General features: G+C 33.2%; 3 protein-coding genes across 5 annotated transcripts; 2 read left to right on the top strand and 1 right to left on the bottom strand.

Moving 5' to 3' along the window:
- Nucleotides 1–4993: 4993 nt before the first annotated feature.
- Nucleotides 4994–7105, top strand: LOC133292783 (omega-3 fatty acid desaturase, endoplasmic reticulum-like). The gene is made up of 8 exons (XM_061491241.1): nucleotides 4994–5280; nucleotides 5388–5477; nucleotides 5605–5671; nucleotides 5806–5898; nucleotides 6006–6191; nucleotides 6302–6382; nucleotides 6655–6792; nucleotides 6932–7105. Exons 1-8 carry the CDS (start codon nucleotides 4994–4996, stop codon nucleotides 7103–7105), a joined length of 1116 nt encoding a protein of 371 aa, XP_061347225.1.
- A 5429-nt stretch (nucleotides 7106–12534) lies between these two features.
- Nucleotides 12535–14323, top strand: LOC133292715 (uncharacterized). Its single transcript, XM_061491150.1, has 2 exons — nucleotides 12535–13444; nucleotides 13938–14323. Exons 1-2 carry the CDS (start codon nucleotides 12535–12537, stop codon nucleotides 14321–14323), a joined length of 1296 nt encoding a protein of 431 aa, XP_061347134.1.
- Nucleotides 14324–18992: 4669 nt separating this feature from the next.
- On the bottom strand, nucleotides 18993–22252 carry LOC133292747 (zinc finger CCCH domain-containing protein 66-like). Of its 3 annotated transcripts, none has more exons than XM_061491195.1 (2): nucleotides 22112–22252; nucleotides 18993–21480 (listed from the first exon to the last, which is right to left on the bottom strand). In XM_061491195.1, the coding sequence occupies exon 2, from the start codon at nucleotides 21446–21448 to the stop codon at nucleotides 19313–19315; it is 2136 nt and encodes a 711-aa protein (XP_061347179.1). In that variant the 5' UTR covers nucleotides 21449–21480; nucleotides 22112–22252; the 3' UTR covers nucleotides 18993–19312. The 3 variants fall into 3 exon arrangements, with proteins under 3 accessions (XP_061347179.1, XP_061347180.1, XP_061347181.1); XM_061491196.1 differs by having other exon boundaries at nucleotides 18993–21523; nucleotides 22112–22221; XM_061491197.1 differs by lacking the exon at nucleotides 22112–22252 and having other exon boundaries at nucleotides 18993–19896; nucleotides 19957–22066.
- Nucleotides 22253–22460: the final 208 nt, after the last annotated feature.

The following is a 22460-nucleotide window of genomic DNA, read 5'->3' as shown; positions in this document are numbered from 1 at the left end:
GAGTGTGCTTTCATAGTTTCATTCGCCCAAATGTTACAGAAAAATAAAGTTCGTACGTTGTGTGTGCGCGCGTGATTTAAATGATAAAAAAAAAATAACAATCTAGTTCATGATAATTATGTACTTTACCTTTTTTTTCCTCTCTATCACAATATTTATTCTTTTTCGTTATTTATTACGTTAATTTACTTATAGACGGTTAAAATCATATGACATGACATAATTTATTACTCAATTAGTTCTGTGCAAGCGTTAAATTTTATGATTAGATTGCATTATGTATTTTAAATTTATTTAAAAATATTGTTATTTGTAGTTTTTATCTTATCAAAATTTTATGCTGCACAAAATTCCAGAAGAAAAGGGTGTGTGCCGAAACGATAAAACGTCAAAAAGCGTGCTGAAAACCTAACTTTTATTTGGTTGAAAAGTTACATATATGTGTTTTGATATAGCATTTAATATTTTTTATGAAATATCTTCTCATATTTTGCATCTGTCTATTCTAGACCTGCAAGTATAATCTCATGGGTTCCATCCCAACGGTGGAACATCTCTTAGATCTTGGTAGGATTTAGTATTAGAAAAAAAAAAGGTAAAATGTATTTAAAAAAGGAGTTGCATTTTCTCATGCAACATGAGAGCAGCTTTTCTCCTACACACAATCAAGTGGGCCCACTAGTTTAAATAAAAAAGAAAAATGAAAGAAAATATTAACACGGAAATCGAACTCTCACTAATATGAGAGATCACTATTCCTACAACATGAGATTTATTTATCCCTTTAAAAAAAGAGGCCAGCCAGCAAGCAAATTAACAAACAAAATATGTTGAATTTTCTCCGGTACTATTTTTTAAAAGAATTTAAAGTCTTAATTATAAATTTATTCTGAACATGATTGTCTCCCGCAGAGATGGAGGATATTTGCGGTTTATCCAAATATATATATATATATATATATATATATATATATATATATATGTGGAGGGACAATTTTTTGTATCTCGGTATAATATTAGTCTTAGTTTAGCTTATTATAATACTAATACTAGTAATTTTATTACATGCTTTTTGTTAACAGCTTTTTTTGGACCGTGTATTTTTTTTAAATAAAAAGGCATAGAGATAGGGAGACTTTTCTTAAAATGTGTGCTTTTAAGCTAAAAAATTTAGGTTCCTTTTTTTTACGGTCTACGTAATGTAGATAACTTATTTACATTGAGCTCAAAACGACATCGTTTTGAGGTAGAAATAATAGTATTTTTGTAATTATAATTTATTTCAAGGTTATAATAGTCTTTTTCATTATAATTTTTTAATTTTTTAACCCAAAACAACGTTGTTTTGAAAGAGCGAATATAGATAACTTATCTACATTCAATGTAGAAATATTAAAACCAAAATTTTATGTAGTCAGCTAACAACTTTTAGTTTTATTTTTTAAACTCTTTTTTAGTTTTAACTTAAAAGTAGCTCTACCTTAAAAAAAATCCAAACATACTTATGAAGAGAAATAAACTACTCATTTTTTTAATATAAATTTACATCAATGTTGTTTAATTTGTAAAAGTTTCTCTTTCACTTATATATAAATTTAAGATTTCTAATCAAATTAATCATCACAAAAAGTTACCTTTTCCTGGACTCATATCTTATGGGCCCACAACTTCTAGAAATAACACTAAATAAGTTCAAGTTAAAGAGATAAGGATATGAGCTGTTATCCTATACATAAGGGGGTATTTGGTAGATGGTTTTTAAGGAAATAGATGGGTAAGTAAAGATGAGGAGTGGAGAATGATGTGTTTAGTACAGGAGTTTCAGAAATAAAGCAAGGCATTGTGTTTCCCCATCAAAAGTTGAAATCAGTGTAAAATGGGACACTAATCACTGTTTTGGAAGACCTCCTTCGAGGTGGTATCCGGAGAAAACTAAGGAAGTCATATTTCATTCGTCAACTTTGTTACAGAAATGCCCCTCTGCAATCAGCTTTCTCTTCTAAACCAGGGAAGTCATATTTTTGACGAAGAAACAGTAGAACAACCCACCTTCCAAATACAATATGGAACAAAATTCCCAGCACCTTTCTCCTCTTAAACAACCAAAGCTCCAACCTTTCAGTTGAAACCATATCAAATTCTAAAAAGTTTAACTCCAATTCAACAACCCACTTCTCAGTTGAAGCTGATTAGAAGGAATCCAGTGGAATAAACAAAAACCCATCATAGCAAATAACTTAAGAAAGAGGGAAAAAATGATGGGTTGCTTCAGATAGAGTCAAAAAGCAAGAACAAGCAACTCAAGAGGGAACTTGATCAGATATAGAAAGCGAAAGACCAACGACTTAATTGGTCACCAAATGCAATTTTAGAAGTAAAAAGATGCCTTGCACCAGCATAGTGATGCCTTCACGGGTACAACGTCTATTTGCTCAGTGTCTTTTATCATATTCAGGGGTATTTTCAAAATTTTGTCAAATTTCCCCATCACTCTTTTACTTTCAACCAAAAATAGTCTCAATAAATTTATGACAATTTTCTGGTAATATTTCGTTCTACCAAACAACATTTTTCAAATTTCCCCACTTATTTTACTTTACAACTATTTCCCCACTTATTTTGCTTTACAACTATTTCCCCACTAATAATATTTACCTGGTTAAAAAAAATTTCTCCTATACCAAATATCCCCTAAATGATAAGCGATAACATGGCTTATCTTATCCCTCAACAGTTTCACTGCTATTAGGATTTTACAAAACTCCTTTTATAAATAAAAGACTAATCTCTTGCTTCTAACTATGTACACAACCCATACCTTTGACTATATTCTATTACTATTGTGCTAAGTGATCCGTTATCCTATGTCTCTTCCATAGACTCCTGAATATTGATCAAATATACAAATATTAACCTTCATATAGACCAATGTTATTAAAATCGAGATCTTAAGTAAAATCAGAAAGGGATTACAGAATCATAAAACGTAAAATCGTAATATAAAAAATCGTAAAAACGTAAAAGTGTTTGGAATATTAGTAAAATCGTTTTGATGAAAAAAATCGTAAAAACGTAAAATCGTAGTGATAAATCGAGATTTTAACAACAATGATATAAACATTCTCGATTTGAAAATATTTTTTTGAGATAAAAAATCTTATAGATTTTAAAAGACTATTTAGAATTAGAAGGATTTTAAAGACTTTTCAAAAGACTTTTTTTACAATCAAACTTTCTTAAGATTGGATTTTAAAGGATTCTAATAGAATTTATAAGATTTGAATAGACAACATGAATTTATAAGAGTTCAAAAAACCATATGAACTTTTAACAAACCTTCAAAATTAAAGGAGTCAATAAAAAAAATAACAAAGAAATGCAATGATATTAATAAAAAAAAAGTAAAACCTAATATAATTTTCTCAATCAGTAAAACATAATATGATTTTTAACAAACATTCAAAATTACTAAGTAACAGCTCTTCGCATATCTAAAGCTACACTAATCCTCTACGCATTAGTATTTTCTAGTTCTTGCTCTTGAGTTTGATCAATGGATTAAAAATTATCTTCTTCATTTGGAATCAGAGTTATGCATATATGATTATATAACCCAATTTTTTATTGATTAAAATAATTCTAAATTTGCATATAGAACCTAAAGTTCATGATAAAATTTCGTTTGGAATTTTTTACAATTGATCTTGGAAACTTTGGAGTTTTTGATCTACGAGATGAGAGTTTTCTAATCATATATTGTATGCATGTTTTCATTGAATATTCTAAAAAAATTCCGAATCTAATTTTTTTGATTTTATTACATGAAAGTTTATAAAATTTCTCAAATTATTTTCAATCGATACATTGAAATCTTAAATTGCTTTGGGGCTTTTGAAAAACAAGTTTTTAGTTATCTATTGACACAAAAATTGTTTGAAATCGTTTCATACAGCGAAGGAATTTCGTTCATGAATGTATTGTTACGAAATATAGGGTTCATATTATGAAAGTTTCAATCTTTCTTTAAATTGATATTGTTTCATTGATGTAAAACAAAATTTGGTTTGATGATTTTAATTCTCCTATTGTTTTATATTATTTTTAATACAATAATCACATAATTTTGTGTCAAGAAAAATCGTGACTCGTAACTTGAAAAATAATTTTTTAAATTTTCAAAAGCTCTAAAAGTTGCTCTAAAATCTGCTATTTTTAAGGTTGATTATATTATATTCTTGTTGGTTCGTTGTTTCTAGGTTGTTTTGTGATGAAAATCACTATCAAATTTGCTATTTTTGAGCTTTGACGAAACTCTCATGGCAGAACACGGTCTCGAGCATGTCAATCCGCCAAAGAAAAAAAAAAGACACTACGATAGAGAAATCTCAAGAAATTCTTGGAATTAGGATGAGATTGTGAGAGAGTCATACTATTTATATTTTTCGCTAAAAAGTCTCACGAAATTCATACCAATAAAAATTCTATTAAAGTCGTAAAATTTTTTATTTTTGGAAACAATCGTCAGATTTTTGAATACCACAAAATTGTTTTTTCTTTATTTAAAATTCTGATTGAATACCAACGGATTCGAATCGACTGTAAAATAATCTTTTAAAATTCTAATTGAATGACTTTTTTTTTTAATCTTTTAAAAACCTAATTGAATACTAATGAATTTTTTATCCAAAAATAATTCATCAAAATTCTTTAAAATCTTAATCCAACACGCCGCGAGATATTTCTTCAATTTCCAAAATTATCGTTGTTTGATTCTCGTACACCAGCTAGATCTTACAGCCGGGCCAACTAAAAAGAAAAAGAAAAGAAAAGGGGCAATAAAAGCAATATAATATTGTCGTACAGTTTAGTATTATATATACATGACCCCTTGGTGAGTTATTCTTAAAGAATTCATCTTCTCCTAGCTTTATACGCATCTTATAGTCATAAACCCTATCCCCTGCTTCGCTGAGAAACACTAAGCCAAACAGCAATGGTTAAAGATGCAAAGTCTCTATACTACGGTGTCAATGGACACCGAAATGATTTTGATCCAAGTGCTCCTCCACCATTCAAGATTGCAGAAATAAGAGCTGCCATTCCAAGCCATTGCTGGGTCAAGAACCCTTGGAGATCTCTTAGTTATGTTCTAAGGGATGTCTTAGTAGTCACTGCATTGATAGCTGCAGCAATTCACTTCAATAGCTGGTTTTTCTGGGCCATCTATTGGCCTGCTCAGGGAACAATGTTCTGGGCTTTGTTTGTTCTTGGACATGATTGGTAATATATTACTTATCTCAATTTTGTTCCGAGTCTTACTCATTGTTGTGTTATGCCTCCTCATTGACTTAGACAAATTACTTGGTTCTGATCTTTGTATTGAACAGTGGCCATGGAAGTTTTTCAAACAGTCCCAAGCTGAATAGCATTGTGGGCCACATCTTGCACTCCTCAATTCTTGTACCATACCATGGATGGTTGGTTGGTTCTTATAGCAGCTTTTTTTTGTTTCTTTTGTTCATTTTGTCCTTGAAGCTCTTTCCTTTACCAAATCTTAAATCTAATTTGACAACAACATCACTTTTACTATAATGGGTTTTGCAGGAGAATTAGCCATAGAACCCACCATCAAAACCATGGACACATTGAAAAGGATGAGTCATGGGTTCCAGTATGTGATTGCTTCTATAATTGCTCTTAATTCAATTATTAAATAGATGCAGTAGGCCCAAAAATGGGAAAAAAATGCAAACTTGATTAGGTTGTTCTTGACTATATGTGTCTTTTTCTGTGTCATTATCTCAGTTGACAGAGAAGATTTACAAGAATTTAGACAGCATGACAAGACTCTTTAGATTCACTGTGCCTTTCCCCATCTTTGCTTATCCCATTTATTTGGTGAGTGCTTTAAAAGCCCCTAATGAGATATAGTTCAAAAAATTGACTCTTTTTCTTCTTTTCTTTTTTTATTTATTTATTTTTTTCTGATCTGAATTGCATTTCAGTGGAGAAGAAGCCCGGGAAAGGAAGGGTCTCACTTCAATCCCTATAGCAGTCTGTTCTCACCCAATGAGAGAAAAGAAGTGGCAATTTCAACATTGTGTTGGCTTATAATGTTTTCTCTGCTTCTCTATCTTTCCTTAATAACTAGTCCACTTCTAGTGCTCAAGCTCTATGGAATTCCCTATTGGGTAATCTCAATCTTATATTGTTACTTTTACTTCCTTTCCCTTTTTTTCACTCTATAACTGAATCAGTTAATACATGTCCATGGGTTATTTACTTATTTGAACATGCACAGATCTTTGTTATGTGGTTGGACATTGTCACGTACTTGCATCACCATGGTTACAAGCAGAAACTACCTTGGTACCGTGGCAAGGTAAAAGATGAAGTTGATTCTGTCCCTTCAATTCTTGAAGTTTGATATTTTTTGTTTTTGGTAAAAGGAATTAATTTAGTGGGACAATTGTTAATGAAATTGTAAGCTCAAACTCTTGACTTTCCTTCTCCTTATATCCACCGACTTTAATGTAAGATTTTAAAAACAAGAAGTAAATGCTTATGGAGAGATGTACTTTTGCTCTACCTAAAAAAATGTGTGGCAACTTGCTCTCTGACAGGGTGTTACTATTAATGTATACAATTTGACAGGAATGGAGTTATCTAAGAGGTGGCCTTACAACTGTGGATCGTGACTATGGTTGGGTTAATAACATTCACCATGACATTGGCACCCATGTTATCCATCATCTTTTTCCTCAAATTCCTCATTATAACTTAGTTGAAGCGGTACTTTCTACTTTTTCCCTATAATCCTAAAATGCACAATACACATATTTCTTTATCTTTTCTTAAGAAAATGATTGTCAACAGTTTTTTTTTTTTCCCATCTTCTATTTATTGCCTCTCTTTTTTTAACTTACTGCAGACAGAAGCAGCAAAGCCAGTTCTTGGAGAGTATTACCGTGAGCCAGAAAAATCTATGCCAATCCCAGTGCATCTAATAAAGTACTTGTTAGAGAGTATTGGACAAGACCACTTCGTTAGTGACAGTGGAGATATTGTGTACTATCAGAGTGATCCTCAGCTGCACCTTTATTAATGCAACTGTACTAATGGATTCTAGCCAGTCAAAATACTTATTTATTTCTCACGTTACATGTTGGAGTTTAGGGTGTGGTTCTTGCTAGCTGGACACATGACTTAGCATCTATTTTCAGAGTCGTGGGACTCGTGATTAATTCATTTGCTACATGGAGACAAGAATATAGTTGGCTTGATTGGAATATTATTTGAAATAAGTAAATAAGGTAATAAATATTGCCTTGTCAGCTTCATTTGCGTTGTTTTCTATCATTTTCACAGAGCATTCGCTTCAACAATTCACACTAAAATGTCAAGGGGATTCCATAACCTAAGGGAATGGACCTAAACTCAATAAAAAAAATTCATTCTAAATGAGCCTCACGCTTAGGTTGAGAATTAAATAAATATATTGTGCTTGCGAATGATATTCAATACTCCCTTGGTATTGAAAGATTGAGTATATTTTACTAATGTAACCAATTTTTTTTTTTTATTCTACCTACCATTTTATGGTTATTGGCACCTATGTTTATTTTTAATAAAGAAGCATATATTCCATAGCATCGAAAATATGCTATATGAGATAGAGTCTAATGGGCTCCATTAAGGCATGAGACAAATATATTCACCTAATATAGTTAGAGTGATAAATATAGAGAAATATGTTTCTCATATTATATGTCGTACAACATATAAAAAGTGGATGAAACTCTTTTTTTTTTTTTTCTCTTTTTGTTTTATAATGCATTTTATTCATTTTTTTATGTGTTTTATGAGCCTAATGGATTTACTGCCCCGTTTATGGGTTTAGAACACATTTCTAACCATCTCTCTCCTCCGTTACTATGGTGGTGTTAAACTGTAAACAAAATAATGACATACATGTGATGACATTGTAATTTAAAATATAATACAGCATTGCCATAGATAATATTGGAATAAAGTTACTAGTATTTCAACCAGATATAGTGCTTCAGTATTGAAGGTTGAGGTCCTGGGTGTTACCTGCAGAGTGTGCAGGAAAGGACGTAACAACGACTATTGAGGGCCAAGTACCGTAGACCTGTTGAATGGCTAAAATGAACATAACCCAATTTCGTTAACTGAATCAAGTAAGTGAGCAAGCTTACCATCGATGTATTTCAAACAATTTAAGGGCAAATTTTTTCTTAGCCGAACATAGCAGAAAGATCATTTATACCGATATTGACAAGATATTTTTAATTGAAAAGGGAGATACTATAAGCATTTTATTAGTTATATATGAACGTTCGAATAAAAATACTTGCATGCATCAAAAACCTCGGGTTCGGCGAGGAAAATACAATGGGGAAATGAATATTTTTTTCCTGCACTAACATAGTAAATTGTGCCTCACTTTTTTCTTATTTTTTTTTTCATAAAATGATGGGACCCATTGTTTCTTTGTATCAGCAGGAAGTTGGGCAATTTTCCAACAAAAAGGAGAAAAGCAAATCCCTCCTTTTAAATATGAAAAATTATTAGTGATTTAAAAAGATGTAAGTTATATGTTTTTAGTTTTTTTACTCTATATATATATTTTTCCAGTAGTACATAATTATAATATGAAAAAAAAAAAAATTTCTCTCCTCAATCACATTAGCTGATGTGAAAAGTAAAAAAAAGCACTTTTTTATGTTATAACTATGTACTAACAAAAGTACATAGAATAAAAACCAGAAGTATCTTCCCTTTGCAGCTAACTTAACAACAACAAAAAAGTTTTGTTTAATTTTTTTTTTTAAGAAAAAAACATGGTGTGAACCCCACATTTTTTCTCTATGTAGACACTAATTTAGTTTTTAATATATCTTTAGATCTAAATTTAATTCTCAATTTGATGAAATGACCATAATAAAGACAGAAAATCAAACGTAGTCGATTGGCATGTGAACCAGAACCATGCGTGTTTTTTTTTTTTTAAGAAACCACGCGGGTATTATTTATTTCCAAAATGTAGTCCACAAAAGCAAGTGAATTAAATAATAATAATTTACTTTTATACAGTTCAAAAAAAATTTATAGTAATATTACATTATTAGGCTATATTGCTTTTTCTGTAAAACCAAATGAGGTGAATAATTGAGAAATTACTTATAATTTTCCTGCAAAATATATTATGAACTGTTCACTTCATATTTCAAGATATATACCAAACTAATTTTAAATTATGAAAAAATTGCACTTGTATCGAATGATGTATTGTCATATTATTTAATTAGTTTGACAACTCGTATAGTTACTAATTAATCAAACTTATTACATAAAATATTAACATAAAATTGGGTGATGAATTCTAAAAGTTGGACAAGGATGCGAACATCATCCTCTTATTTTATTTCATTTCAAAAAAATTATCTAATTTTGTAAATTTATACTGCAACTTTTAAGCTTTGAATCAATGCATATTGGTCAAATGTTTCCAGGCCCTACACCAAATATCCTCTTAATCCCTTGACCCAATCCACGGCACAGATTAATTAGCTCAAGATCCATCACCACCAACCCAAGAAGACTCTTGCTAGCTCAGAGCCATGACCCACTAGTTTAACCCATAACCTAAACTCGACCCATGTCCACCCCACACCCCTTTACCCATCAGATTCAAGTCTTTCACAGACTCAGCTGTTTGATAAAATATAAAAACTGACAGATTATTGGTCATGTATATATGCGCTGTTGTATGTGCCTAGAATAAATACTGGTTTCTTTTGCTGCTTTTGTGCACATTATCATTTGCTTGAGTTGTATCATATGACGTCTAAACTTATTTGAGAGTTAAATCTGAATTGAATATTAAGCTTTTTTTAAAAAAAATATTTCAATCAGTTTATCCCTTTCCAACTAGTGACGAATCTCAGGATTAAGATTTTAAAATCTTCCCAAAAATAATACGGAAAAGAATCGAACATATGTTTTCACTCTTATCTGCCGAGTTCTATGGCACCATATTAAGCTTGTTTCTGACTATGTGTTTCCATGACTCTAAAAAATGTGTGGTTTCATTCCTCTACTATTAGTATTGCTTAAGGTTCTCGGTTACTATGTTATGTATTGACTGTATCAGAAAACTATTATCAGAGGTTACTTGTTGAATAAATGCTTCTTCTTTTTTAGTATAAAGGAATTCTGTTAATCTGTCACTCTATTTGCATTCCTTCAATAATAAAATAAAATTCCTATAAGATGTTCAGGACTGGTTGTTAAATGTTGTTTACTCTACTCTATTGTCACACTGGAAGGTGTTTTTTCTTTTTATTAGTTTATTTTGAAGCCTTTGAATCTGTCCATTTTAGCCAACGGACTGTACTTAAAATATTGGTCGTTTACTTTATGTGATTTAAGGGCTGTGCTGGAACATGTTCTATTTTCTTGAGGAAGATTAGATTTTAAGTTAAGGGCCTAATTTTAGGGGATACATTACTTCGGGCAGCATGGTGTTAATTATAAAAAGAAATAATAAAATGTCGAAATGTATTTTAGTTAAGTATTTTATTTTGCCTTATTTTCTCATTGACGTTTGTGTCTTGTTCAAACACTTTTAATTTAAAATTAACCAATTCAAAATTTGTCATGTTGTAAATTTAATTTAATCTTTATCGAAATTTGTAAACATTTTAATTAAATGTTTATAAATAGCTTTTACTTAGTTCTTTTTATGCTTCTCCTTTATTTATTTAATTGAATAGGTAAATAAATGTTTCTAATATTATTATAAATTTGCATAAATAGCTTTATAGTAGTTTACACCAGATGTATGAGAATTGCAGTAGCATTCTATTGCATTTGTTTAAGAAAAAAATGTTTATCTTTTAAAATAATACAACTTATATATTTTCACTCTCACAAAGAGATGAGACCCACATCTTTATTTTTTTTGTCAACTCTCTCTTTCTTCCTTTATTTATCACAACTTTACCTACTTTAAAATGACACAACTTTTTCTCGTAAAATGACACAACTTTACCTCCTTTAAAATGACACACACTTTATCCTTTGTTTAATGAGTGAAGATATTCTAACTACCAAAAACTCTTGTTACTAACTTACTACCCATTACATCACCATTGGAGATCAAAGAGAGATAATGTTAAAAAGTTTTTGAAGAGAGAGAAAATATTAATCTAATGGTAATTAGATAAATAGTAAGTTGGTAGTAAAAAATTTTAGTAGTTAGAATATCCTCCTCTTTTTAATATAGATAAACACGTTGACAAATGTTCCAAAGCAAGATCTTAACTAATAATAGTTTGCTGCACTTTTATAGTTACTTGTAATAGAAAACATTGAAAAGAAAATATCAAACCTGAGTTAGTGAGATTAAGGGGTGTTCATAACAAAAAAAAAAAAAGGGTGTTCATAACTCAAACTGTATTCAAAATCGTACCTATTTCAACCATTGGCGTAGCTCCTTTGGTTTAGTTTGAAATCCAAATTCTTAATTCACTTTCTCAGGTTCTAAAGTTCTAAAAGTTAAACCAAATTAGGAACTTCACTTATGTTTTTTCTTTTTGTGACGTGGGAAGAGTTTTCAAACTTTGGAATAGGAGGATTCTACCATGCTTACTTGTGAACATTGGTTGAAAAACCATGATGTTACCTGTTATCACAAAAACACAAACATTAAAAGCATTTCAAAACACATTCCATTTAATTACAAAACAAAGCAGATGCAAACACAGTTGCCAGGTTTCAGTTGGTTGGTGGGGACTGGTGACTCTTAGAGGCAGCAGCATTGTACTACTATACCATTATTTACCCTTCCCTCCCCTCAAAAGCAAAATAGTGACTATGTTGGAAGAACCACAACCAAAAGTCAGTATCTTCGGCTGCAAAACCCAAAAGAATTTTTTCAGGCCACTGACATTACCAGTTACCCTGACCTGAAAAAAACAAAACACATTCTGCCAATGTCCCTTCCTCCACACAAAACTACAAATTATAAAATCACTGCCTTGCTTAGACCTTACAACCTGATTTTCCTCTTTAACACACCCCTCAGTATCCATCATCAAAGTCAATAATGCTAAAACCATGTCTAAATGGCACACTCATTGCTCATTTAGTAATTCTTTAAACAAGGAAGTAAAAGTGACACCTTAACGTGCCCCAAGGGAGGGCTTCTGTTTGCTCCAAGCAAGGAAATAAAGGACAAATTTAGCAAAAATGTGACTTGTCAATGACCAAAAGCAAAGCACCCCATTCTTATTTACTTGCTCCTCCTCACATATTCAAATGCAAAGCCCGCCAGCCTTCTCTCTGATATAGCAAAATTCAAATCATACTTTTGATTGCTCATATCCTATTGCTTTTTTTCTCTTTGGAGAGTTTAAGAATCCCAAAAACAAAAAAAGAGAACCCATTTCACTTTTTCGATCTTTCTTTTCTCTTTAGCTGTTTTCTTTGTTTACTAAATCATTCAACATGAAGCTCTTGACATCATCTTATTCATCATCTCCATCATCTTCATCCACCCTCAGTTTTGACCCAACTTTGTGCAACTCCAAAAGTGCTACTGCAGGGTGTCTCACAGCCATCTTGCGCAGGATTCTCTGCTCTGGTGGCCTTCAAACACAACCATCAAACACAATCAGAGAACTTGATTCAATGTCAATGGCGAGTGGCAATGTTCATGAATTGAAGGGTAAGCAAAAGACAGAAGCTTCTACTACCACTGCTCCTCCTGGGATAGTGGCAAGGTTAATGGGTTTGGAGTCAATGGGTGAAGCAAACCCAAGTTCACTATCACGTAGCCGATCCATGAACTCTGTGAACTACTTGGGGGAATGCAAGCGAATGCAGGGTCTACATAGGCGTGTTAAGTCTTCATCATCTTCGTTTTGTGAGGTGCCAACTTTCCACTTGCTTGAAAATGAGAACTTCTTGGTGTTCAGCTTCGAAAATGGAGGTGAGAGTAAAGAATTCAAGTCCAGAGGGAGTAAAAAAGAAACGAGTTCTGCAGAGTCGAAGCAGAAACGAGAAGAGAGACGCGAGTTAGAGAAAAACAAGAGAAAAAAAGGGCATGTTGAGAAGGAAAACTTGAGCAGAAGGGTGTCTGATATGTCTTCTGTCAATGTTGGAAATGATGTTAAACTTGAATTTGCTAACACTTTGCCTCTGTTCAACGTTTCTTCTGAAAAGGAGCACATGGATTCAGAAGCACTGAGATTCTCACAGCCCGTGAAGAGAAATGAAGTTACCAATGCTGAGAAAGTGAAGAAGAGAAAGAAGGGAACAACCTGTTACAAAGAAAAGAAGGTAGAAACTGAATGTAGTTCAGAAGATTCAAGCCCAGTTTCTGTCTTTGATTTTGAGCGTGAAGCTTCTGGAACAGGTTTGTTTCTTTAATTTGAGTTCAACTTTTCCTTTTGTGGCTACAGTAGTTGTTTACGTTGAGATATATAAAACCATTAATACAGCCTCACTCAACAGCTTAAGCTTTTGGGTTGAATTGATTCTTTACATGGTATCAGAGCCTCGTGTCCGGGTTCGATCCTCGCCGCCCCCCACTTTCTTTCAAGTGGAATTTCTTTGTTCGCACAGGTAGGTGGGCCTGTGCATTGTCCACCCTTTAAGCTCAGTGGGCTCTCGTGTGCGGGGATCTGTGCATTGTCCACCCTTTAAGCCCAGTGGGCTCTCGTGTGAGGGAACGTGTTGAGATATATAAAACCATTAATATAACCTCACCCAACACCTTAAAATTTTGGGTTGAATTGGTTCTTTACGGTTTATATAGCTTTAGATCCATCGTGTAAGTTCAATAAGTTTTTTTTTTTGTGTTTCCAAGTTTTACATTTGCTAATTTATTACACATAAACTGGTTGCAGAGGTAGATTCTTTTGGTGTTAGTATGAGTTGGAGAAGAAAATTGTCACCAGAGCTTGAAAATGACCAGCTCTTTACTCTGCATTCAAATAGTAATTTGATGATTGAAGAAGGGAAGGTTAAGGCAATTGAGAACAACAAACATGAAGAATCTAAGAAAAAAGAGAAGCAAAGCCAAGAGTATGTAGATATTTGGGGTGAAATTTGCAGGCTTGCTGAAGATGAATTGGTTGGATCAAGTCAGTTAGAGGAACGAACGAAGAAACAAGGTGATTTTGAAAGTGTAAGTGCTGATTTTGAGTCAGAAATTTTTGATCACTTGTTAAATGAGCTTATAGATCAACTTGTTGAGAACCCCTTGAAAGCATTGCAACTTCAGAATTTGTAAAGCAAGGAAATTAATCAAGTGTAAAAATATTTCGATTCTCCCTCTTGTTCTTTCTCAATTCTAATTCTGTCTCTATCACATAGTGCACCAAGGAAGATTTTTCATCTTTATGCTAAGTGTTTTGATCATGCTTTATCTACAAAATATGATACATTGCACGAGACCATATTGTGTTCACAAACTCGGCAAGTGCACCGGTCGTACAAGTAATAAAGTGATAAGAAAGTTGTCGATCCCACGAGAACTGGTGACCAAGCAATAATTTATTTATTTAACTAAAGTTGGATCGATCATTAAAGGTTTTCTTGAAAATATTGTGATTAATTCAAAAACAGAATTTGTAAACTATTTTTGATTTTTAATATTTTTAGAAATTAAATTCAGAATTTAGAATAGTAGAAATTGAGTTTAGAATTTTAATAAAAAGACGTAGTTATGATTCAACTTTCTCAATGGTTTCTTAACGAGCTTGCCTATTCTTACGATTACATTCACGATTAAATTATTAACAGCTCTTTCTATAATTGACTAAATCTCAATCCCTTAGTGATTGGGTTACCAGCTCTTTCTAATCTAAAGCCTAATCCCTTAGTACTTTTTCATAAAATAAGAATTAACGCAAGAACTCACAGTTATAACACTCACAAGTCTATCCCTAGATCATGCAAATTCCAGCAATCAACCAATCAGAATCACATACCAACATCCCTATTGTCATATATGACTTATGTGTTTATCTACGAGTGATCAAATCATAAATAAAACTAATTATAAATATCAGATTGATTGCATAATTCAAAGACAAGAATGTAATTTATAAGAATAAACAAACATCAATTAAGATCCATTGGTTCTGTATCTTCCTAACTACTAAAATAATTTAGTTACTCATAATTATAAAGGTAGAATTAAAATAAGCAATAAAAGAACTTGAGTTCATGATAAAACTTGTCTAAAAGTGATGATAATGATGCAGAAGTGCTTCCTTCCTTCTCCTCTGCAACGATCCAGTGCTCTCTTCCGCTCCTTCTTTCACTTCGTCTCGATATCTGACTTTTTTTTCGTGTCCAGAATAATCCTTCACGGCTTCGTTCGCTTCGTATTTAAAGAGAAAATGTGGACTTTAGTTCCTGGATCTGCTCGCTGAGGAGCTCGCTGAAGCGAGCTGCTTAACGAGCAATTCTTGCTGGTAACCCAATCACTTGCTTTAGCGAGTAGCATTGCGAACTTTAGTGGTTTGTTCGCCCACTTGCTCGCTTCATCGAGCAGTGGGGGAGCGTTACAATTTTTTTTTTTTATTATTTAATTTCTGATTTTCCAATTGCTCCGCGAATTCCACCGTAGGGCTGTGCATGGGTCAGGTCGGGTCAGGTTTTTCTCCGACTCGACCCAACTTGATTTTTATAGGTCAGGTAATTTGACTCGATCCGCTTTAATTTGATCCAAGTCAGGTCTGACTTGGTTTGGATTTTGTTGAACTAGTTCAGAACCGGGTCGGATCTGACCTGACTTGATTTTTGAAGTGGGTCTGATTTGGTTTCTGAAGTGGGTCAAATCTGACCTGACCCGTTTTTGACTTGGTTTCCTCATAAAATTTCGTCGAAATTTCTACATTGCAAACGACGAAAATTTCGACACAAAATTATTTTTTCGTCGAAATAATTTTTGTCAAAAAGCGACGAAAATTTTTCTCTAATGAAAATTTTTACAAAAAAAAAAATTTCTGACGAAATTTACTTTCCGTCAAAAGTTTTGACGCAAATGATTTCTTCCATCAAATGTTTTAAACGAAAAAAGAATTATGTTAAAATTTTGACGGAATATTTTTCGTTCAAAATTTCGATGGGAATGAGTTCTGACGAAAATTTCGACGGAAATGTTTCATCCGAAACTTTCGACGAAAGTTAGATTCTCTAAAGAATTTTGACAGATTATTTTTTTCGTCAAAATTTTTTATTGAAATATTTTTTGTCAAAAAAATTTACGAATTTTTTTACAGAAATGTTTTCCTTTGAAAATTTTGATGGAAATATTTTTTATCAAAAAACTTGACGAAAATATTTAGTTCAAAATTTTCGATGAAAATGTGTTTCGCTAAAAAATTTGACGGAATTTTTTTTTTTGTCAAAAAGTTTAAAGAAAATTTTTTCGTCGAAAACTTTCGCCGAAATTGAATCTGTAAAGAATTTTGATGAAATTTTTTCCGTCAAAATTTTTTGATGGAAATGTGTTTCGTCAAAATTTTCGATGGAAATTGTTTTGAGGAAAATGTTCCATTCGAAACTTTCAACGAAATTTAGATTCTCTAAAGAATTTTGACAGAATATTTTTTCTGTCAAAATTTTTGATCGAAATATTTTTTGTCAAAAATTTTTACGAAATTTTTTTACAGAAATGTGTTTCGTTGAAAATTTTGATGGAAATATGTTTTTGTAAAAAACTTGACGAAAATATTTAGACGAAAATTTTCGATAGAAATGTGTTTCGCTAAAAATTTCGACGAAATTTTTTTTGTCAAAAAGGTTAACAAAAATGTGTCCGTCGAAAACTTTCGCCGAAATTTGAAATCTGTAAAGAATTTTGGTGAAATTTTTTTCCTTCAAAAAATTTCGATGGAAATGTGTTTCGTCTAAATTTTTGATGAATATATTTTTTTGTGAAATATTTTGACGAAATATAGATTCCGTAAAAAAATTTGACAAAAAAAATATTCCGTCAAATTTTTTTACAGAAATATTTTTAGTCACAAATTTAGTTTTTCGTCAAAAACTTTTGCGAAATTTTTTTATGGAAATATTTTTCGTAAAAAATTTTGACGTAGTTGTTTTACGTTAAAACTTTTCTTTTAATGTAATTGTGATTTTCTTTTTCTTTTTTTTCTCATAATGAGTATAGGTCAAGTTTTGGGTCAATGAGTCAATATTAAAACAAGTCAGGTCTAAAACTGACCCAAATAAAAGTGGGTCAATAATTAAACCAGTTCAAAAAATATAGATATTTATGCGACTGGTCAAGGTCGGATCAAGGACGGGGCAAGTGAACCAGTTTTTTTGCACACCCTTATTCCACTGTTGCCTCGTCCTTATCATATTGGTACTTTGTTATCCTAGTCTCAACAACCTGAAACAACAACAAATATTTAGAATCTTATTTATTTGTTGGCAATTCATTCTATTTTACTGTTTTATTGTTTTAACGCTATATTTTTAACTACTTTAATATTTATTTGAACTCTCTTTAGCCATAAAAACATAGTATCTTGGACACTTATCACAGTGTCATAATTCAAAGGTAATTCCCATTACAAAGCATGTTGAAAATGGCATCGCTTCGCCCAATAAACATCCCCGCTTGTGGGTTGCAGCTATCTTTGGCTCTTTACCTACATTAAAACAAGTTTTTATTGGCTCAGGATTTTATTATAACATTGTTATTTACATATTATTTTCTTTGCATTATTTTCACATCACTTTCTTTTTTGTATAATAAAACAAGAAAAAAAAAATCACATCCTAACATATTCTCTTTCTATCTTTATATTCCTAATAAAAAAGAGAGTATAAAGATGATTAAAAGTATTCATGAGAAAATAACAAAGTTTTTCTTAATAGGCACTGTACTTCACAGCACAAGCAAGTCAATTTCCTCCATACTTGGATTTGCGTTCAGTACGCCTTAAAGCAAGTTTGCTCGTGTGACAAACTTGTCTGGTTTCACATTAAACCATTTCTAAATTCCAACAATAAAACTTACTGCCTTAGCTTGCATGCAATCCAACAAATCAGGTTCTTTTATTACTTAAGCTTTGAGTTGAGTTTGAATAAAACCTAAATAGAGTCAAACACAAACAGCTTAGAAGCAGCGTAACTCATTTTTACTCTGTGCTCCTTAAGATATTACAAAATATTTTAGAGGTCTGAACAAGTGAAATTGTTCAATGTCCCAAGGAAAAAAGGTTAATAAAAGCCAAGTGCCAACACATTAAGCTTTTGAGAATGCCTTTTCTTAGTGCTCTATAATCCTCCACATTCATCCCTATGAACCAATGAATGCAAACTTTGGTTGCCAAAAAGCAGCAAGCAAGAGTCCACAAAGGATTAAGTGGAGAGAATATGGAAAATTACTTTAGAAAAACACAAGAAGTTGCTAGCGAACAGCAAAAGAAACTATACTGATTCTCAATCCAAGCTCCAAAATAAAGAAGGTAACTTAAGCAAATGTTAAACTACCACATACAAACAAAATCCTTGCTGCGTACTATATCTGAAAACCGCATCAGCATTTTGGCTTACGGCAATAGATGGAGCAAGGTTACACCATATTTCAAATAGAGGCTCGTTCAGGATGCTGTAAGAATCCCAAAGGCATCAAACTATTATTTGCACACTACAAGTGGCACGCATAGAATAGCAGCATTTAAATAGACAAAGTTAGCTCACCTAAAGCTATAACTAGATTGGACCCACTTATACATTGGTGTATGGCTAAAGGGAAAAAATAAAACTCGCCAAAGTTGACTTATTGCTTATTCCGCTACTGCAATAAGAATGATAACTTGCAGAAAACACATCAAAACATCCTAACAGAATAACACTCAGAATAAAATGAATAAGCCATGAGTGTGTAAAATGCAAATTGAGAATTATCATTTTTAAAATTATTACATCTACAATCTCATTTTATTTATTATTAACCTCAGTACATTGTTGTAATTCAGTCAATGCAAAGTTACAACTTACAACTTACAACTAACAACTCAATAGATAGAATATATAACAAAAAAGATCAGGAGAAAATGGAATCAATTATCCTAGTAACGGAAAGTTGTTGGGGCAGAAAAATTGCATCCTGCCCGACATCTATATTCTCGCCTTGTGAGACTATTTTACCATCGTTTTACATACTGTCATCTAAATAAATTCTATAAAATTCAAAAAATCATCAAATAAATAAACTATTGAGAGTTGCAAGAAGGAGCCATCATTGCATTCACGCCACCATTTGCTCTTGCTCCATGTACAGTTGCTCCAACCAAGCTGGAATCACATCTGTTCCATTGTTAAGGTGGCATTGCAGTTGTTTTTGCTGATCTTCAACACTGAACTGTCCAGATTCCAGGTGTGGAGCATCCTTCACAAGTGAGTGAACCCAAGACACATCTGGTTCATCAACATCTGCGGCTACTTTGGTTGTACCCATCCTTAAAGGACTACTGCTGCTCCGAAATCCAAAAGAAGCAGATTTCCTCAGCTTATTCAGCTCTTCTCCATGTATAGCCCAATCTAATTTTCCATCAGGGGAACCCCAGTCAGAAAAGGTAGAAGGCTTTGCTGCTACAGAGGTAGCAGGAGAAGGAAGCTCATAATGATGATTCACCACACTACGTTCAATGAAGCTCTGGCTCCGCTTTGAAAAAGCAGCAATTCTTGGATTCAAAGCTACTGTGGCTGCTTCCCCAGATGGATCAACCCTAAAAGACGGCGATCCAATCACATTTGAAGTGGAAAGGCTGGAAGGATAACTTCGCAGCTGCTGGTTCACATTTTGACACATCTGGATTCCAGTTGGAGATTGTAACTGAGGTCCTGCAGCATCAAGTGAAATTCCATGGAATTTAGGCAAAATTGATGGATCAAGAGACCCAAAAATGTCTTCAAGTTTAGCAGGCTTCACCCCTGAAAGCCTATTTAACTCCCCGGTATGATCACCCAAAGAAACAGGAAAAGATGGACTATTAGGCATCGAATTTTTCCAGTTGGAAGGGGAGGAAAGACCAGATATCTCATCCATCAACAGTTGCTGCCTACGTAGATGAGTTTCAAGTCCTCCAAGATATTCAATATCTAAATCAATATCTCTAGCAGCTAATGCAGTCTTCAATCTGCTCTTGGGCAGCTGCAGGGTAGGGACAGTAACATTTGATTGAGTCTGCCACATGGATCCAGCCAAAGGAGAAGATCCTCCAGATGAGGTTAAAGGTTGTGTTGATGCAGGTGGTATCAAGACAGATGGAGAACCAAGTGAGATTGGGCTCACTGAACCCATCTCCAATGCAGACGGGCTAGCAGAATATGACCTGGGAGAAGGAATAGCAGAACCAGTAGAAGCATACAAGGGACGAAGCTCCTCAGGCTTGTGAGCAAAGAAGCAAACTCTTCTTGTGCATCCAATCTCATCCTTGCAAAGTCGTGTCCGATACTGGGCAGGGTGCAGCCAGCACTCAAAAATACCATGTGCATACTCACAGGCATCCCCCTTGCTGCAGGATCCCTTCCGAAACTCAGGACAAGGAACACAGCTATAATGATATTTCCTTGGATCACGCCGCCTTGCGTTTTCCCCTGGATGAACAAAGGGGCACTCAGTCCAATCATGAGAATAAGCCCTTGAACATGGCTTCACTTTGAATGTATACATCCTAAACTCATCAGTACTATATATCCCATTCTTTATGTCTGGAAGGGAGAGATCAACAGGATAATCTTTCTTCTCAGTCCCATCTTTTGAAACACGAGGTGTGTTCATATCTTGTCTTTGTTGTTCCTCAATTTGGTCAACCACTCCAAGAAATGTAAGACATGCCTGATCAGCACCATCTTTACCCTCCAGTAGGGCTTGTAGCATCCTCTTCCTTGGATTGAAGATAGCATTAGGAACAGAGACAATCAATTCAAGGGGTTGGTTACCATTGGCATCAACAGCACTAACATCAGCAGATGCATCAAGCAAAAGCTTGACAACCTCAAAGGAAGCAGCAGAAACCCCAGCAACAGCACAATGCAGAGCAGTAGCCCCATCTGATCCACTAGCCCGGTTAACATCAACACGACCTGTTCCAAGAATATAAGTTGTTACACCTAGGCTTCCAAACATAGCAGCTACCATGAGAGGCGTCCTCTCTTCATAACCCACTTTCTTGGAGCCAACCCTCCTTCCATACCACAAGCCAACCTCATCAACATCATGACCCTCCTTTTCAACCGTATTTTTGAAACCAATCAGATCATCTGCAGCCGAAAATTCAAGCAAGGCAGAAATTTTATGATGCAGTCCTTCTCCTTTTCCATACTCATCCTCCATGACAACACCAGTTTGAGAAGGTTTCCTCTTGGAACCACTGCACATGGAGATATCTTTCCTTAAAGCCTCAGCAGGATCTGAAAAATCACAGGAGAGAACAAGTTCAAGATGCTATTGCACCTGGCATGATATTTCAAATTTAAAGCACAGAAAACACAATTTAGTGTAACAAAATAAAAACGGATGAAGATAAAATAAGGGGAATATGCATATGACTGTTGAGCAAACAAACGACCTGGAAAGTTACAAAGTAATGAATCACCAAGAAATTTGCAACAAGCATATGTTTAATCAATAAAGTTTAACTCTTTCAGTTATTTATGGTTATGTACCAATAATTATAAAGATAGCATGAATCCAGACAACAGAAGCAACGAAAAATTGTTGCAAACAGAAATAAATTAGCAAAAACAACCTGTTCTTCATTGCTTTTATGGTGAAAGAACAAAAAAAACATCTTTTTTATAACAGGGTTCATGTTATTTTCCTCCATCAATCAACACTCTCAGGCCAAAAGCCATCATTTTCTGGAATTTTCTTGGCAACCAAGGAAAACGCATTACAGTTTCAAAGAATAATAAAGGTTCATGTACCAAAAAAAATAATAATAATAAAGGTTCCATTTTTAAACACAAATTCAAAGACCCATAAACAAGAAGAAGCATGAAGAAGAAGATAAAACAAGAAGCAATAACAAAAGAAGCATACCTTGCAATTAGACGCACAAAGCAACGAAGCAAAGCTCTGGTTTTTCCTCCCAACTTTTAAACTATAAAACTTGCAAAGCTTTTTAGAGAGAGAAAGAGAGAGTGGAAGACTTTTCTCTTTCCTTTGGGTCAAAAAAAAAAGTGGAACCCACCAAGCTGCCTCATCAGTTACCAATTCCATTCATTCTATTTTTATTAAAAAAACACCAATTGTTTTTTTAATCCCTTAAAAATAAAAATAAAAACTCTTTCATTTGAATTTCCTTATAAACATATTAAGGAAAAACGGATGATTTAAAAAACTTGATTTTTCATCTCAAAATTTCTTGCAAAAAATTCGATGAATAGGT

The sequence above is a fragment of the Gastrolobium bilobum genome, unplaced genomic scaffold (assembly GCF_033153095.1).
Source record: "Gastrolobium bilobum isolate Gb01-03AN ecotype WA unplaced genomic scaffold, APGP_CSIRO_Gbil_v1 utg6105, whole genome shotgun sequence".
NCBI classification, from domain to species: Eukaryota; Viridiplantae; Streptophyta; class Magnoliopsida; order Fabales; family Fabaceae; genus Gastrolobium; species Gastrolobium bilobum.
The sequence above is the reverse complement of the archived record's forward strand: the minus strand, read 5'-3'. Positions and strand labels throughout refer to the sequence as shown.